This window comes from Numida meleagris, chromosome 8 (genome assembly GCF_002078875.1).
Source record: "Numida meleagris isolate 19003 breed g44 Domestic line chromosome 8, NumMel1.0, whole genome shotgun sequence".
Lineage (NCBI taxonomy): Eukaryota > Metazoa > Chordata > Aves > Galliformes > Numididae > Numida > Numida meleagris.
In genome coordinates, this window is record NC_034416.1 from 15,997,370 (window position 1) to 16,017,102 (window position 19,733).

The following is a 19,733-nucleotide window of genomic DNA, read 5'->3' on the forward strand; positions in this document are numbered from 1 at the left end:
GTATATTGGTAGGGAATAAGGAGAAACTGACATAAAAGTGTTTCCTCTTCCCAGGAGGACCATTAAGACAAACGCAAACAATACAGTATCTGGTATTTTCATGATTGTCTTAAGATTTTCTTCAGTAAAGAGAATAGATGTGACAGATAAAGCAAATAAGTGAAATTAATCATGCTGGATGGAGCTGTAGTCTTCTGACAAGCCATATTTTGAAGTTTGTTTGCAAAACTGTTGTACCTAAAGAGTCCATTCAAACTTCCCAAATGAGGGAGAGTCCAAAGCACAGTCAGTTAATTAGACGCAACAATGTTGGAAATGTAAGATAATTAAGTTCTCCTCCTAAAAGATTTACTTCTGAAGGTCAGGTTTGGGTTATTTGAGGAGAGTGAGTGGGAAACTCATCCCAACCCATAAAGCTTAACTCATCTTCGTGAGACTCTTCTCACGAGCCAAGCAATCGTATTGTTGTGCGGATGATTAAGAAATTACTGATTCCAGTAATATTACAACACAATGCCACTGTACATACAATTTTAAAATTTTTACCCTTGATACAAGCTGACATTGTCTGCACAAACCAGAAATATGTCTTTTATTCACAGCATTTGCTGTGAAAAAGGAAAACAACAACAAAAAAAAACAACAGAGGAAATTTGATACAAAATAAAAAAAAATAAGGTTTTTTAAAAAATAAGGAAAATCAATCACAAGAGGAAACGTGATTGAGAAGATAGGGTTTGTCCTTTAAACTGCATAATCAAAGTTGCTTTGTTCAAAAAGTTAAATTGCTGCCTAAACTTAGGGGAAAAAAAAAAAAAAAAGATACTTGAATCGATGACCCTGAAAGACTGGGTGAAGAACTCGGGTTTGCAATCATCTGTTACATCAGTGCCTCTCAAAAACACACTGGCACATGCGCTCTCGCAGGGAGTACTGCTGCTAATGAAGATCAAAGCACAGGCCTGAATTGGAGTATCCAACCAATTCATCCAACCAAGCAATTTATACAGATGAAGCATTATTGTGTTTATGGAGGGCACAGAATATCGGAGAATATAATACATAAAGGCTTTTAGCTACACATATGCATCCTCTCCACTGGCAATAATGCCTTTCCCTATCTCCTCCTCTTCCTTTGCTTTCTTAGGAGTCCAGATAACCATCACATATAAATCTTACTATTATAAATGACCTGGTATTTAAAAAATCAATTATTGGCAGCAGCACAGCTATTAGAAGGAGAAAGAATCATTAATTGGGGTTTGTAGGTGCATGGTTATGAGTCTTGATTCTCTGTATAATCACACACATGCTTATCTCCCCGCAGCCAATTCTGCTCGGTTTTCATGGGAATATTCATGTGTAAAGTTAGCAATATTTGTGCTTGTGGGCGTGTGTCCTGGGCTACCAGACAGAGCAGGACAAACGCAGTCATACTGCAGCTCCAGGAAGGAAAGATAACGCTTAGGGAATTTCTTAACATTTCCAAGAAATTTTCTTCTTTACTCTGAAGTAAACAGCAGAAGGCATCTCAGTTTTCCATAATTAAGAAAACAGAGGAAGAGAGAAAAGACTCACCGCTACTTTTTTTCCCTCAGACTGTCCTTTCTGCTGAGGAAACCAGAAAAGCAAAGCTGCTGAGAACACGTACCTAGCAAAAATGCCTGCTTCTCAACTCCCAGGTTAGCTCTTTGCATAACTTGATACAGCCACTGAACAGTCAAACTTGTATCCATGCTTTAATTAGAGATAAGGGGAGCACCTACTGTTTGCATTTACAGTCTGTCTGGCTCATGATCAGCAGGAGCAAGTTCAGCCATCACAACTGTTCAGCTCGTGCCGCTCTGATGTATAATTTCTGCAGGGAAGGCTTCCGTAACAGTTAAGCAGAGTCATTCACAGCTGAAGAAACCCCTAAATTTTGGCAAATACAGCAGCCTCGCTTTACCCTTGCTACTGTACCTCATCCATTGCTGCAGTGCACACGTTATCAGAAGGATCCTTCTCTCAGGCTTCATGCTGACGGCATGCACTTGTGGGGGCTATTCTCCATGAACACGTAGGACATTTATTCTGCTAACTCATCAAGTTTTAGGGAGGATAAGCACGTAAATACCCTGTTCTCCTAACACTCGACTAACATTTTAGAGAAATTTAATGAATTTTGAAAAACAAGTCACCACCAGTTAGCATGTTTGTATTACACAGACTCATTGTGGAGACAAAGGAAAAGGAGAAGGATGAAGCAGAAAGAAGCAGACGGATCTTGCAAGGATCTGAAGCAGCAGTGACAAGAGATGGTCAAATGAAGTTCTCTCATTGTTACAAGCGTATTTCATATGACTGAAGAAAATTCTCAGACTGCGAAGAAAAAGGAAGTAAGAGCAAAAGAAAGATGATGATTTTCCTGCTCAGGAAATTGGTTGTTTATACCACAGAGAATTGAAATTAAGATTAAAAAATAATCAAATTGAAAACTATCGTAGGCAACGCAAGGCGAAGAAGAATATGATCCTTTGGTAACTGAGCAACACATAAATTAGCAGGCTTCTACCCATTATATTGCCAGAAAGAACAAATTGCTAAATACTATTTCAAGAATCACGGTGATATAAATCTGCTTCCATCCACTTAAATCACACATACTAACTCAAGCTGCCCCGGCTGTGAATCCAGATTCACATTTTTTATGAATACTTAAATCCAGTTGTTTAATAAATTTGCTATAATTTCAAATACACGTTAAAGACACAGATCAAGGGATCCTACAGTTACACCTGTCACCACACTGTGTGCACCATTCAGATTATGTTCAGTGGACCCATTAACACAGACAGGAATGGGGAAGGTCTACTCACAGACACACTTAGCTAAATTTGGGGCAACTACAGGAGACACTGGGGTAATTTCAGATATAATCAAGTCAGCATCATTAAAACAAATAAAGAAAAATGCTCTGAGCACTTAAATCTATTTTGGATCACTCGTTACTACTGAGCAAGACAATGGAAATTTTAAAGCTCTTAAAGTACTTAAAAAATCTAATCTTTATTTAACGACCATAGTTTTTCAAAATAAGAATCATTAAAAATACACAGCAATGCATAGATGAAAGGCCACATCCTACAAAACGAGACAGAGGCTTTTCTTTCAACATTCAGGGTTTGTTTAGCATCGAGTTAGAAAAACAGATTGTGCCAGCAAGGGGACAGAAGCTGCTCTGAGGGGACAGCTGCCGAGCTCGTCCGGTGAATCCCATGGCACAAGGAGGATGTGATGGAGCACCCAGGCAACTGGGATACACACCATTAACCAAGTGACAGCATGAACGATGGAAAACTTTGGAGGGTAAGTGTAGATGAACACAATCAATGCATCACTTTTTTTTTTTCTAAATAAAAAAAATTAGAAAGACGGGACTTATTATGAAGGCAGAACTACAGATTGGGTTTGCTCAAGGTTTTCTTTGGTTCTGAACCAAAACCATGGCAATAGAGCAGCCTGAAATGGCCTTTTGAGTCTGTGTTCTTTAATCAGTTAAAATAAAAACGTCTCTGTCCCCACGGACATTGTTTAGATTGTTTAGACCAGTTAGCAGCCTTTGGGGTTTCACTGTCAGCTCATTTCAGCATAAGTTTATTAACTGGTTGTTTCTAATGCAGCTGTTATACAAAGGTTGGTCTGAAAGTAATACCTCCTATTTTATGATGTTGGCCAACATCAGAGGCGGATGTTGGTGGGATGGCAGGAGAGACTGAACCTTTCCACCACTATCCCATTACATTGTGTGGCCGTGTGACAGATGGCAGCGGAGGGGCACTCTGACAGCATGGCGTCTGACATGGAAGGGTGTATGGAGCAAAGGGGTGGAGCTGAATTCCTCCATGTGGAAAGAACTGCACTCACTGACATTCACTGGCGGTTGCTGGACGTTTCTGGAGACCAGTCAGTGGCTGTGAGCACAGTGAGGCAGTGGATGGTACATTTCAGCAGTGGCAGCAGATATGTGAAAGGCAAGCCACATTCCTGATGACTTTGCAGAGTTGTCACACTAGAAAATGAAGAGCGTCTTGATCAGGTCCTCCATGTGAATCAGCAGATTATGACCAGGGCACTGTGTATGGAGCTGAATATCAGCTTTAATACACTGGAAATGATGGTAACAACGTGGAATATTGCAAAGTTTGTGCCAGGTGGGTCCCACAGATGCTCACACAGGAACAGAAGGAACACCATATGCAAGTTTGTCAGGACCTACTGAACCAGTACGAGGCTGAAGGTGACAGTTTCCCGTGTCACATCCTTACCAGTGATGAGACATGGTATCACCACTACAAGGTGGCATTGAAGCGGCAGTCCATGGAGTGGTGGCATGTGAATTCACCATCGAAGAAAAAGTTCAAGATGCAGCCCCTCAGCAGGTAAAGTGATGTGCACTGTCTTTTGGGATAGGAAAGGAGTGATTCTTCTGGACTTCTGGGAACCCAGACAAACTATCAGTTCTGGCCTCTAGATCGTGATGGTGACTACACTGAAGGCTGAAACTTCGAGAGTCAGGCCAGAGAAGAAGACAACCTTTCTCTTGCAAGACAATAGTTCAGGCCCTGTAAGAGTCTGAAGACTATGGAGTATCACTGTCAGTTTTGGCTGGATTGCTCTACCACACCCACTGTTTAGTACAGATTTGGCATCTTCTGACTTCCACCTGTCTGAGCTGATGAAAGATGGACTGCATGGGCAACATTCTCCTAGTAATGATGCCATCACAGCAGCTGTGAAACAACTCCACTGGAACAGATCTTTACAAATGCAGCAAGCAGACTCTTGCTCATCAGTGGCAAAAATGGCTCATGGTGGTAACTTCGTTGAAAACTAGATGCTCGTAGATGAGAATTGGATCTATCAAATAGTGTTACTGTGCTCTTTGTACCTGTTGTCGTTACCATGGAAATAAATACAATGCATTACTTTCAGAGTGACCTTCGTAACAAATCTCTGTTACTCCATTCTCTTTTCCTTTAAGTAACTTCTAATATTCATGAATGAGGATTAAGGAAAGTCTATGTATACGCTGTCTATAAGGATGTGTAATTCCGTGTACCATTTCATAACCCAGCTGTCAACAGAGACAACGTTTTTATAATACATGTATTGTATGCGTGCCAGTACGAGATGAATAGTCCTGTAACCATAATCAATACCGTTCATTCAAACAACTGGCAGTGGCATTTCAGACAACTGGCAATTTCATCAGTTTCACTGGGCTGCCCAAAAATAAACAGCTTGAGATGGATGAATGATCTCCGAGGCTATCTATAAATATTACTAATCTCAGCTGTTTGTTTTAGGGGGTTCATCACTGGGAGCTGCACAAGACTCTCATCAGGCTTCGAGAAACTAAAGGAACACTAAAGAGTTTGAATGTTGTTTTCTTGTTCACCCACTCACTGCATTTATATGCTGATCCCACCGAAAACACCAGGGCCCCTCCAGTGCTCCAGCAGTGCCAGCTCTGCAGGGAGCTTGCATGGTCTCGAGGATTTGTAGCATCTCAAAGCCAAACCGGATTGAGAGGAAGCTCTGACGCCCTGAGTAAGCCTACCCTGGGGTAACCAGCGTCAGTTCTGAGGAAACCTGAGCAACTTTAGGATTTTAACTACTTCAGTGCTAAACCTGCCCTCTCTCCAGAGGTTTTGAGAGCAAAATAAGCCTAGCAGCTCAGTGGGAATGAGACTGAAGCTGAAGCTGATGGGCGTGAGGTGAACACAGGCAGACAGGGAACAGAAGGCACCATTCGCAGACCAAGCTGTGTCCCCGGGAAGTGAAATAGCTCTTTTTTAAAAATTATGCTGTAGCTGCTTCTATCTATCTAAAGTAAGGCAGGTGCAAAGAAGAGGAAAAGGAATAAAGGCAGCTGACTAAAGGGAAAAAACACCTCAGCCAGTCCAGATCCCAAATAAAACTTTCAGATCTGTGAAGCGGAACAAGGCCCAGCTGCTGGGGCTGAGGTGCTGCGGGCTGGCTGCTGTGACACTGCTGCTGTCCCCTTGACATGCTGAAGAACAGGACCCCGGACGGGGTGCTGAATGCAGCCTGCAGGAAAATCTCCTAACCTGGGGAATGATTATTGGGTTTTTTGACCCTATTTTAGCTGTTAGGAATCACAATATCCCTGGAGTGTACTCCAGGGGAAACGCAGGAATGGCCAGTTCTCTCAAAGAGCTAGGGGCTGGCACTCGTCTGCTTGCAGGCAGGATTTGTGCTGCCACGAGACATCACTGCAGAGAGCTCAATACACCACGGACTGCAGCAATTTCTTCCTTGCAGATACCAGGAATGGGAGCCAAACCTCCGTCACCTCAGCTCCTTTGCAGAGTGCAGTGCTCCAGGAAACTCCCTCAGAGGAGCCCTGCAGAAATGCCCAGGCCCTCTGAGCACACCGAGCAGGACACAACGGCTGGGTGACCAAACGGCTGCTGCACCGAGCTAAAACGTCATGCTGTGTCACCTATACCTGTAAGAAATCCCTGCTCATTCCTACAGCCTGTTGCTCAAAATATTGATAACCTGGCAATTAAACTAATCTTTAAGTCGTAGCACTAACCACGCTTATTGCTAGGTCTAGATGTGAAGGACAGTTAGCACATCCAGTCACGCCATGAAAACATTCTGCTGGTATGTCTGCAGCCTAATGGTCAACAGCAAAGTCATGAATGCCATTAACTTCTTCTGAAACTGAACGTGCCTTTCTGAGTGGACAGAAGGGAAACCCACAGCCCAGTGGGTTTTCCCACAGAGCCGGTGCCTCTGAGGAACAAGCCCAGCTGTACCATGGAAGCTGCCTCTGCAAACATTAAGTCAGTGGCTGTGTTAACACAAAAGCTGTGGTATTTCTGAAGCAGAATTGCATGGGGGCCGTTTGTAGAGAAGAGCCAGCTTTTAAGGGTCAATGTATCAAGCTGCAGATCTTTATTGCTTTGATCCTCAAGATTTTAAAGTCACATTTTTTTTTCTCTGTATTGGCAATAACTCTTCACACCTGCACGGTAATCATGCACAACTCTGTACACTTCCCTGTGACAACACTCGGAGTGGGAAGCGGTCACAAAACCAACAGAAACCAAAGTGGGTAGGAAGATGGCTAAACTGGTAAAACAAAGCCTCTCGCTTTCAGAGTAAGCGATCAGATCGCAGCGCACCGCAGTGTCAGCCAGAAGCCCACAGTGAGAGCTTAAAGGATGAACTCCAAGAGGACGCAGGCCGTGCAGCAGAGCTGCAGCTGGCGTGCACTGAGCTCAGCCTGCAGGCTGGGGGAGAAACAGCCCTCATGGAGCTGTCCTGCACAACAAAGTCACAGGGCGCTGCTCATCCACTGGGTTTCATCTCAGTTCTTCGTACTTCTATAGGATCCTTCATCCAGGAATAAAACATGCAGGACAGCATGTGAGAATCTCAAACTGCTGTTGCCCATCCTACGCCCATTTTGCAGATTTCCCGTCTTTGGAGATTTCTGATACTTTTTTGCAAGTACGCTCCACACACACTGAATCACACAGCTGAATTTCCAGGAAACTGAAATGACAGATTCATATTTTACATGCAGCGTTGCCCGGTCTTCTTGAAAACACAATTAACAATCAATATTAATTATGTTATCGCCAAGAAGATTTTAATCCCCTTCAAGAGAACCCTGCAATAGATTGAATTCAATACGACATGCACAAGAAATACTCAGGGCTGACAGAAGCATTTTGAGAGACCGCACAGTAGAAAGAAGGAATCGTATAAATCCTGCTTGCAATTTTGTCCAGGAAGATGCCACTTTAAAATTCATGTGAAGATCCTGATGAAGGGAGAGTATTCCAGAGCAGCAGATTCTGGAATCAATTAACAAAACAATTCTTATTAGCACAGGGAATCTCCAGACATTATCAAGGAAGCATAAAATCTTTTCAGAAAAGCCTGCAGGGAAAAACATACTTTAATATCAAATTGCATCCTCCAGTGTATGCAGAGATTGCTTCAACCCAAATCTCAAATGCATCTTATGTGAGAGAGGGGCTCACACTGCAGAACAACACAGTGAGAATTTAAGACAGGAAGTGCAGATAATTTATCTGAATAAAGCTTCCAGGAGAATAACTGATTTATGTTGATAGCAATCCAGGCTGGAGCCTGACCAGGCTGCAGGGGTGAGCAGCATCGCTACTCATGGAAAATAACAGTGGTTTTACAGATGAAAACAGCTTAAAACATTAGCTTTACGCTTCCTCCAAAAGACCGTGTTTTGTCAAAGATCTGTTCTTAACTCTACGGTGACTCAGAAAAAGGTGCCATGTTTTTCAAACAGTACTACCGCTGTTGATGCAAGGAGGTGAGACGCAATGACTTAAATTTCACACGGAAATCTATGGTCTTTAATGTCACCCAGCCTTTTTTCATACAAGAACTGCAAAATCCATAAACTGGTGTAGAAAGAGAGAGAAAAGTAGTGAAAGGTTCGCAGCTGCAAAAGTACACGTACGTGGGAAAAAGGGAAAAAAGAAAAATGAAACCCTGGAAGTGGAGATGGCATCACTCCTGCTAAAAGCAAGGTCAGCACTTTGCACCGGAGACTATTTGATTTACTCTATTTTGTTTCAATTGAAAAACAAAATCTTTCCTTGGCAGATTCCACTCTACACAGTCTATTACAGACACTTCTGAGACACCCAGCATCATTTATAAAGGGACACTTATTACTGCTGAACGTGAATGTTTTGTTAAATTTCCCGAAGTTGCAAGAGGAAATAAGTGCGACGCGGCACAAGGAGGCATTCAGCTGGATGCTGGAGAGCCCAGGCAACCTGGGCAGCCCTGCCCAGAGGTGTGCTACCTGCTAGGAGGCTCAGAGTCACCAGTGAAGAACCAATGGGCTTTCCCAGGACCTGCACCCCCCTTCACCCCGAGGATTAAAGTCAGGAATACCCCATGAGGGACCACTCTGGTTTGACTCTTTACTGGCTTCACTCCTTCAAACTCCCACGGAGCTATTGCAAATTCATCTGGTGTAAATCAGATCAGAATAAGGACCCACTATGTATCCTGACTGCCTATATTTATTTAATGGAATACAAAGAGGGGTTTTTAATCCTGTTAAGGCTGAACAATGAGGCACAAGAACATCTCATTCTCAGTGATCCCTGCAGCCATGCACATCTATGTATCGTTGCTAGGGATTTCTTCTTGTGTTACGCAGCACAAAACACAACTAATGCATTGGAATGCACAGTTTTGAAACAAGACATTATGGTTGTAGAAAGCATTGCTACGTTTACCACAATCTGCATGCAGTAAAGCTATACCAATCCATGCCTTAAACAAGGTAACTTATGCTCCTGGGGAGCCGAACTAGAATAGTGCAAAGCTTCAGGAGAGTTCCCTGGTCTCACTTTGATCAATTTGGGGCTTATCTCACTGCCTCTCCAGGCAATAAAGTCAGTTGCCTGTAGATGGTGTGGAAAGACATGCTATACATACTTGAACTGACAAAAATGGTCTATCCATAAAATCCATCACAAGCAGCTTGAACAGTATACACTGGAAAATACAGACAGCTTCTTCCAAAACACACACACACACAATTTTCACATCCATCACCCGTACGTCATCAGAAAAATTGGACAGAACAGGTGCTCTAACATTGAAAAAGACAGATTCATGTCTGCAGAAACATTATGCTAACTGATACAGGCTTCACCAAATTGTTTCAGTCAGGGAAAAAAAAGTACAAAACCCAGCAACCACCATTTTCAAAACAAAACATTTGGCTTTATCTGAAACTGAATCAATTTTTTGAAGCCTGAAACTATTAAGGAAGCTTTTATTCTTAATTCTCCAATTTTCTGGTTGATCCCAAGCTAATCTCCAAAATCTTTCTGCAAGTATATTTGAAATGAACGACCAGTGAGTTACACAGCTGCTGTCTTTTCCCAACATGCTCCAATGCTTCATGTTTCAATGGTTTTGAAATCAGGCAGCATGATGTTCTGGGGTATCCAATCCGTTTACAGGATGCTCAGAACTGCAGTGAGTTCATGGTGTTACGGAGGAACACAGCCCGAGCTGTTCAAGGAGCTCAATGTAAACATGTTATGCTGACATAACATCCTCAGGTCCAACTCCTTTTGCAGTACTCCACAATGGTAGAGCATCTCTCTGATGGTGTCACCAGATCACTAAACACCTTGGAGAAAGATGGCTGAGTACATTAAACTTGCAAGACAGTTTTGAATCCCCCAACCAATTCAGATTCAATGCAGGGTTAGACCCTGGGTCAGTCCTTTGCAGATCAATGAACGCTAATTGGCTCTTATCTAACCGCTAGGAAAAAGAAATACACATGAACTGGAGTTTTCTGACCACTGGACTTCATTAGAATCCAAACTTGGTCACATAAGTGGTAAGGCCTAAGGAGACAAAACTCCTACAGCTGATAAAGATCAATGCTTTACCAAGCCACCTCTCACTCTGCACCTCCGTCCTCTCCCGAAACAATAAGAACAAGAAAACTGCAATGGAGTCTTAAGGAACTTAAACAAAGACCAATCAGGATTTGTCCCGCAATGTAACATGACTGCGTTTCCCAAGGTGTGCTCACTAAGGGGCTGTAGTGTCCACCTCAGACTGAGATCTCTGAAACAGAAATCAGATAAAGAAATCACAGAATCCCATGGCAATCCCCCAAAAGCACTGCCCCACACCTCTTGGCAACACTAGCAGCCCTGAGATTTCAATCACGGCACATTCTACAAACGTCAGTGGGAGAAAGCACCAGGCAACGCTGCTTCCAGTAAAGACAGCTCTTTCTCCCACCACTGAGATGAAGGGTCTGAGAGTGGGTCAGGCAGGCATGAACTGGGCACATGCTGTGCTGCTGCAGAAGTGTGGACCACGCTTATAACAAAGATCCAGGGTGTGCGGGAAGCAAAGAACTTCCCAGTGTTAAACTTGCTTTCTTTCCAACTGCTTTGCATATTTCAGGTGAAGAGCTGAAGGTTTCTCCTTTGTCAAGTGACAGATCAGCTTGCTGCACAGCAGTGACACGCGCTGTCCTAGGTCCGTCCATGGGAACACGTCTTTTCTGGCAAGGACAGCAGATTAGTAAGTGCTCATTTCCATTTATTTCTTCAGAAGAACGAAGAGTACAGTTTTGTTTGTTGTTTAGTTTTTGTTTTTAAGAAGGGCTCGGAGTGAAAGAAGTGATCTACTAAATGGCATTTTTAGCCACGGCTCTCCAAGTTTCTCACTGCAAAATGCCCTGCAACCCCTGCTTACTCTAGATCAGGCTAAGAGCTATCAGATACCCTGCAACTTCTGAAGTTCAGCCCCCTGACCACAGGGGCTGGGCCCAAATGCTTGGTGTTTGCATGTAATAAAACTACTGCGGGCGAAATTAGCATGCACCTTGCACGCATCAGTCTGGGAGAATGAGGTGTGAAAATAATGAAGTATATACGGAATAAAGTAAGCAGGCATGGGATATACACTATCAGGCAGTGGATATACATTTCCCAAATAACTGCGTATCATTTAAAAGACTGTCCTTGTGTTAAAAAGGACTCAAGACAGCAGAGTTATCATGCAGTTCTTGTACTAAAATGGATTCAAGAAAGTGGAGTCATCGTGCAGCCTTGCATTATTTTTAAAAATTCCTGGTCAGAATTGCAAACATCAAATCTGACTGAATGCCAACAAATGCAAGCCCAACACACGGGCTGGATCAAGCATTCACATGCAGTCCCATAACTTATATCATCCTGTTATAAACTGCATTTAAAAACAACTTTCAGCACATCTAAAACATCCATGCAGTCTAGCAAAACAATTACACGTAGGCGATCAGCTACATCACTCCATCCAGCAGAACAGTGCTCACCAGGGCTATTACCCAATCCTAGGAGAACAGTGCACCTCTTTTAGAAGTGCCTGGGCAACTCATCCCCAGCACACTGCTACTGCAGGTTGATCCCTGTGCGTAAGGGCTTCTGTGCCTCCTGTGCTGCGTGTGTGTGAAGGCTACATGCTGCCACTCGCTAATTTAGAAGCACTTAAGAAGATGATAAAGCAGATCCATTGCTGCAGACTCCACAATGGGGACACGCATGAATGGCTGCGAGGTGGATTCATTGATATTACTGCTTCCCACATTCACTCTTCCTCTTTATGCAGAAACCTTACTGCCCGTTTCTCTCTTGCTCTGTGCAAATATGATCGTTTAACCTCTAACAATTACGTCTGGGTGGTATCATCTACAAAGGCACACAGTGCCTTGGAATGCTTCACATATAGGGATGTGTGATAAATGAATTCCACGTGTTTGCTGCTACCGAACTACCCCCTGGCTCCCTGACAGAGTAAGGCCAGAGTACACGACACGAAGCCGTGAGATAGCTACGGATCTCCATGCTGCAATGCCTACAGTTGACAAGTAAGACTGCTTTGCAGTCCTCACCGTATGACTGCACGTAAAAGACTCCAGGATTTTTCCAGCTCTGAGGTTTTTCAGCTATCTGGTATTCTGCAGACCAACAGTTACACAAAGCAGGTAATATAACTAAGGGAAGCACGCCTCAGCCTCTATGGGCAGCGTAACACAAACACGTTGGTTTAGAAGAAACAGAATCCCCATGGATGAGAGCTGTAAATTGCTTCATTGCAGTGACCAGCACACAGTTCCAGAGAAACTGGTTTGATCTGGATCGATAATTTTTATACTCCTATTTTTAGATCGTTACATTGTTCTAGTGGAGGTACATGGCCCTGTGTAGCAAATGTAGCTTTATGACAATAGGCATGGAGCTTTTCGGCTGCCTACAATCTCCTTTAGAATGGAGGCCTTGGCCTTCCAGTGATTATCCTGTACAGTAGCACAGAAACTACTGACTCTAGGCTGCGTCTTAAATGCCAAATACAAAACCAACACAAACATATTCTTCACAATAGAAGAACATGAGTGTTGTTTGGCTTGATTTGAGACACTAAAGATGAAACCAAAGTGCTGCTGCTTTAAAAAGAACATATTCTAATAACATTGTAAGGGTGCCTAACTAAATCAAAATTAGTATTCCAGAATGGGTAATGGCAAAATACGTACTCTAAATGGAAAAACATCAAACTGCTGGACTGTGACAACAAAGAATCACTAAAGATACATCAGCTCCCTCATTTCACACCTTCATGCATAACAATCCTACACTTGCAGTGGGATGGCCTCCCACCTCCCTGACACTGAGCACTGTGAACCCAGGGGATAGAAACCCACTATTTTCTGCGGCTTTTTGGGCAAGCTCTCAAGTTAGAACTGTTAAAAGTTGTTGGCATATGCTGTTTCCCATCATGGCATCACCATTTGCTCCTAGAGATAAACTACAGCTGTTTACACATGTCACTGGGATTTGGAGTTCATCAGTAGCTTTCCAACCCATGCCAACAATCTCACAGGTCCTCCAGACCCAGTGCTGTGTAGGAAAACTGGACAAATGGATCTCTGCATCTTTCTGAAACCGAACAATTAAATGGATTTCCTCATCATGATGTACTCTTCATTCATTCGGTGAATTCACAGAACTTCTCAAAAAAGTGCCCATTTGTGTCAGTGTTTTCTTCCTTCTCTACAATGTGAGTTAAATTTAATCCTAATATCTATGTAACATGTAAAGGCACAAGTATGTAGTGGAGGAGGAGAGAGAGGAGAGCCAGCTCACTTTAAAATTACGAAATAATAGAAATAAACTTAAAACAATATTGTTTCTTCTTCTAATGCTGAGTCAACATTCACATTAATGACAAATCTCCTGCTCTGCCATGAACCAGAAGCAAACTTCAGCCGGAATACACCCTTCTTCATCCTTCCATCTACCCAATATTGCAAAAGCTCTGGCTCTTAAGCTAAAAATAGCTGATCTGCTTTGCCACACAGCAGTAACATACAATACTTGAACAAGTTCCGCAGCATAAAAAGCATTTTTGGAGATCTGTAATCAATAGAACAGCACGGAAAGCAAAGTTCCAGGTCTTTTACTACAGTGGGAGAAACCACAGCGCAATCTGTACTGGGAGAGTTAGGCATCTACCCTGTGGTTCCTACTGAACAAAGCCACCAGTACATGGCCCAAACTTGGCAAGGCTGTTAGAGACATCCTTACGCTTTTGGCAGAAGGGAGCTGACCACTTTCAGCATCAGTGTCCTCTGCCAGCTGGCCAAAGAGCACGCAGATGCAAGGGAAGCAAATTATCTGCCCGCTGGCAAAAAGAAACGCTGAGCATCACGTAAGGAAAAACCCTGTGTATGCAGGAGTCCACACGTGCGACTGAGTGTGCACGTGAGCATATACATACTTGTTTATATACATGTACATGTGCACCTGGCCATTGGGAAAAGGAAAAAATACAGTTCAGCCAGCAAAACCGTCTGCTGCTAGCCCTGTGTATCATTTTCTGTAACGTTCTGACAGTAACAAACTGGCACTTCAACAGAAATCTGAGCTGAATCTTCAACATTAAACAAAGGACTGCAGGACGCAGAAGAAGGATGTTCAAAGAAAGTCAGAAATCTGACCCCTTCAGGAAGTGCCCATAGAGTCAGCCAAGCAATTTTAGCAACTTAAAGTAAGCATGTAATTACATTTTCCCTCTTTTTTTCCCCTTTCTTTTTGGTTTCTTAAAAAACGAGTGCCTGTAAAAAAAAAAAAAAATGCTACACCAAAATTCAGTAAAACAGCCTTCTGGGTTCAGAAGATGCATGAGAAATGACAGAAAAAATAACGGGACAGGAATGTGCAGGCAGTAGGCTAGGTGCAGCTGAGAGAGGGAATCTGCCTGTAGATTAATGAGATTCTGCAATCAAACTCCCTTTCTCCCGTGCACATCCCATCACTATCATTACATGATCAACAGATTTTTATGAAAACTAATGCTTTCTTCTGAGAAATTCCGTGGGAACTATGTGTATCATTGACTACGTTTCTAAAGATTTCTTGAGCACCGTATGTAATGCACGAGCACATTTGTTGGCTGTAAAGGTGTACAACAGCAATTTTTTGCAATGACAGTGCAGAGAGGGAATATGAGATCTGTGTGCTAATGAGCTGACACTGCAGAGGCTAGAGCAGTGTTAGTATAGTGCACTACAAGTGCAGAGCAGAAAGACATACATGGGCTATTTCTAGAGAATACGATCCACAGAACTACACGTAATTCAACATTAACCCTAACGTCCTTCATCACAGATTACAATAACAACATGAAAGACACTCCTAGTGATGAATTTACACCTTTCAGTTGTTACAGTCGTGTTATTTTGAAAGGAAAGAGCTCACTTCCCATTGAGCATTTTTGAAGAAAACATCCATGTTTTAGTTCATTTTACACATTCGGGTAACTTTCTTCCTTTCTGTTTTTTGTCTGATTGCAAAAAGCTTCCTATTCTAAAAGGTACAATAAATCCTGCCAAGGCCAAATGATAAACTTTAATTCACCTTTAACACGCAGGAATTTTCCTCTGTGTTTGCATTTGTTCTCTGTGAAGATATCGCACAGCTAAATAAATAGATGAGTAGATAAACACAGAGTGAATGAATACCTTATGCACGCGTGTAAATTAAATATACAGAGAGAGGCTCGGTGCTGGCAGTGAAGCAGGGAATGCATGTACATGAATCAGATTATGCACCATTTAACTGAAAAAGGAATGAGAAGGAGGGGCTTAGGGCAGGAATTTTCTTTTGCTTCTAAACAACTTTGTTCTCATGTTGGGATACAGCCAAATGAAGCCTACTAGAGGTGGGCCTTTTATCTCTGGCTCATGAGGATACTTTAGAACAGATTTTTTTTCCTGCCTCTGGAATGCACCAGATTGCAGCAAGTGGGATGAGCAGTTGTACAGTAAAAACCTAAGTCTTTTCTAAGCAGAGCCCAATTCCTAGACGCATGAACACTTACTGCAGCTACTATCGTACAACACACAGCAAAGGAGAATATAAATTATTAGTTGATGGATCCGGACTCGGAGAGGCACTAGGCTCAACCCATAGAGGCTACTTCGCCTGATTTCCCTTCAGCTCCTTCATATACCCCGTCACAAAGTCAGTCACAGCCTTTGTCTCCGGTGCAGGCAGTCAGAGTCACTGCAGCTCTCTCTCATATGGATCCCTGCCAATTGCAAATATTGATCAAAAGGTTGTGTGACAGCACCGGAGACGATTTATGCTTATCTTCAAGAGAAGCAAAAATGTTGTGGGATGAATTCCTTCACGGCAGCACCCTGAAATTATCTGCTACTCCACAAGGAAGCGAGGGCAGGATTAGGGGCGTGGGGGCCAGCGTCTTTTACATGTTAGCCATGTAGCGTGAGGGGCTTTATTATGCATCATCCCAATGCATCGATATGTATGAGCATTCTGATTTTCAAAGATAATTGCCTGCAGATCTGGAAAGAACAACTGTTCTTCCCTTTATTTATTTATTTTAATTTGAGCTACTGAGACCTGTCGGCCTGGTGACATCCACTTGCTGTATTATTTTCTTACCAACACTATTGCCAGATGGTTAACATAGCTATGGCCAAGGTCACCTTCTCATTTCCTTTCTTCTGCTTCTTTTTTTCACATCCTCTACTTTTAAATAGGTTACTGAAGGTTGGTATTCTCTGGTCTACAGTTTCTCCAGAGATTTGAGTTTCCCAAATTTTACTATACTGGTAATACGCGTGTTGGAATACGCAGCCCTGTTCTGCAGAAAACCAGCTCATCCTGCTACAGTCACCCCGGCTTTCACTAAGCAATGACAAAAATCATTAGATGTCACAGCATGAGAAGCACGCTGACTAAATAATACATGGGCTGCCTCTGAACGCGCGTGTGCTTCACTGGTCTTGGTGGGTTCTGTGAAGAAGTGCTGGGAGAACTTTTAAAAAACAATCACTAATCACTTGAGCAGTGTAATGTATTTAGTTTAAATCCATATAATTGATATTTAGGAAACTATGTGTGAGATATAGCCCTCTTGAAGGGATTACACTGATTAAGGATTAATAGTCAGACGTTCGTTGTAAGAGCTGTTGAGGCAGGATAGGATTAGTAAAATAAGATGCAAAGTACAGACACCGTTTTATTTACCCTATTTTTTTCTACTTTACAAATATTTTAATTGGATATAATTACCCCCCCAACTTTTAAAGGTCCTACTTCAAAGCCCTCTAGAAACTGTAGTGCTGCATTAACACGAAGCAGTCACATGGGGGATACGCTAGAGTATCAACCCAAAAGTTGCCCAAGGATTTCCTTATTGTATATTTCATAACCACCAAGTTTCTTGGAAAATACCTGAATACTGAGGAAGAATAAAGTACCTACTCTTACAGCCTTCCCATTCTATAGCTCAGGAAAGGATAAGAACAATCCTAACCCCAACCAACAAAACCAAAAGAGGCTATTCAAACACGAAATTGTTTTAAAATAGGAGATTGCAGCTTTCAGTACACTGATACTTCAGCGCAGTACTTCAGCACAGTGCCTCCTCTTTGATCATGTTATACTGTGAGTGTACGAACAGGAATCTTGCTCGTAACACGAAGTTAGTGCATTGCATTCAGAGGTCCTTAGGATCATGCACAGATGTGTTTCTGCATGCTGCAAAGTGCACGGAGCTACCTTGCAAGAGAACTCCATTCATTTTCAAAAGCCTATGATAAAAACTGCATAAAACCGAACACAGACACATCAGTAAAACGCATATTCAGGAACCACTACTGATAAAGGAACGCTGTTTTAAATGCAGAACACGCACCGGTCTTTCAGAATGGGATTTGGCATTTTAACGCATTACCGCCACTCAAAGTTCTATTTTGCTTCCTTTGTTAATAAAGGCTCAAATTATACAGATGCATTTCTCATGCGGAGCTGTTTCTCATGATGCTAAGCACTCTGATTCCGTCTTCTCTCCCCTCAGCTCTAAAGACATTCATCACCTGACAGACTTCTCAGCTTTTAACAGGACTTTAGTGCAAGGAAGGAAGCTGGTATTTCAGGTCAGAGGTGGTACATAAGCCCCTCTGGTTCTGTTCCTGAAGGTCACTTGTGCTCAGCTGCTTCTGTTTTATTCCTACATAGCATTATTTGCAAACAGCCAGGCTGGAGCCTCAGCAGAGAAGAGACGCTACCTCAGTGGCAATCCATTGATCATGGCTTAACAGTGCTGCTATACGCACAACCCGGTTGTTTGTTCTGGAAAATAAAACTAAAAATGAGGAAAAGAAGCAGCGAGGGAACTTTCCCTAAGGTATTATTCAACCACATAGTGCCGCAAATCCACCGAGCCCGACGGCAGCACACACATTTGTTGCACTGTATCGCACGAAGGAGTACTCCAGGCTGCCGGGGGCAATGGGAATGGAATAACAGATAACAAAGAAATATACATATTTTTAAAGCGTGTATTTACTTACAAGCATTTGTCACTGAAAAACTGTTGGAAGAGTCCAAGTGATCTACGTGGTAGTTCAGATGGAAGGGCTTTTCGGTGGTGTTTTGGTTTGTGTTGTATAACTGCACAGCAAACCGAAACGCGCTGTGCTCCTGAACAGTGTTTCTCATGAAAAGTCCACCTAGGAGGGGAGAAAGGAGAAAAAAAAGAGGAGAGAGAAGGCATTTCAGAGCGGGCGGGCAGCGGCATAAGTTACATTTGCATACCGCGCATCTCGGCAGGGAGCGGACAGCGCAGGCTGTGAGCGTGCAGCCGCGCAGGGCGCGCACGGAACGCCGCTCCGAGCCCAAGTTGGGCTGTGAGGCACACGCGCATCGCAGCCCGGGGCCACCCGGAGCTGCAGCACCGCGACGCGGCCACCTCCGCTGCCCGCGGGGGACGGGAGCGGCGGTGCGGACCCCGGAGCGCGGCCGGGAGTTGCGTGGCACGGGCACGCGGGGTGCGGGGTGGGCACGGCGCGGTGCGGGCTGCCGGCCGTGAGGAAGCGGGGCTCGAGGAGCGCGCACGGCTGAGCGCTCCCGTCAAGAGAAGGGAAGAAGGAAGGAGGGGGGGAAAAAAAAAAAAAAAAAAAAAGCAAGTTTCCTCGCACGCTCGTCCCCGCGGCTCATTCGGCCGCAGGTTCGGGGCACGTCGCTGCGGATCCCCGCCTTTCGGCGCTCCGCGGCACGGGATGCGCTGCCTCAGGGCGCGATTCCGCAGGAGCACGGAGCAAACCCCGCGTCGCTGCGAGGCGAACGGCGCGCAGCCCGGGGACCGCCGGGCACCGCTCCCGGCGGCGGGCGCGGACCCTTCCCCGGCTCCCCCCGCTCCCCGGCGCGGCTCGGGGCGGCGGAGCGCTTACCGATGCTGATGGTGTTGGGGAATCCTGCCCGCGCCTCGCCCAGCAGCCCCGCCAGCAGCAGCAACACGGCCCGGCCCGCGCGCTGCCCCATTTTCTTCAGCCGCTGCGGTTCAGCCCTAACACCGAACCGGCGGCACGGGCATGGATGGGCGCGAGCGGAGGCGCGGAGCGGTGTCAATGGTGGAGGCGATGCCGGCGGAGGTAGTGAAAGGATGCTCCCCTCCTTTCTTCCCTTCTTCTTCTTCTTCTTCTTCTTTTTTTTTTTTTTTTTTCTTTCCCTTCCCCAGCTCCCTCTCCTCCTGCCTTCACCCCAGCCGGGCAGGGCTCATTGGCTGTCAGGTTGCCTTTCTCCCCCCAGTCTCCAGCAGCT

The 19,733-nt window shown here is 44.1% G+C and overlaps 1 protein-coding gene across 10 annotated transcripts in view; it reads right to left on the reverse strand.

The window, feature by feature from the left end:
* GRIA3 (glutamate ionotropic receptor AMPA type subunit 3) overlaps nucleotides 1–19,733 on the reverse strand; it is a 433,486-nt gene that overhangs the window by 124,304 nt on the left and 289,449 nt on the right. For 5 of the 10 annotated variants that reach the window (XR_002441456.1, XM_021405732.1, XM_021405727.1 and 2 more), the window contains exons 1-2: nucleotides 19,364–19,727; nucleotides 18,485–18,643 (exon numbers count right to left, since the gene is read on the reverse strand). Coding sequence is in view for 9 of the 10 variants with exons in the window: in XM_021405732.1 (XP_021261407.1) it covers nucleotides 18,485–18,643; nucleotides 19,364–19,454 (250 nt within the window). In the remaining variant the exon portion in view is untranslated. Of the gene's footprint in view, nucleotides 1–18,484; nucleotides 18,644–19,363; nucleotides 19,728–19,733 lie in introns of those variants that run through there. The other 5 variants (XM_021405730.1, XM_021405731.1, XM_021405729.1 and 2 more) reach the window with 2 other exon arrangements.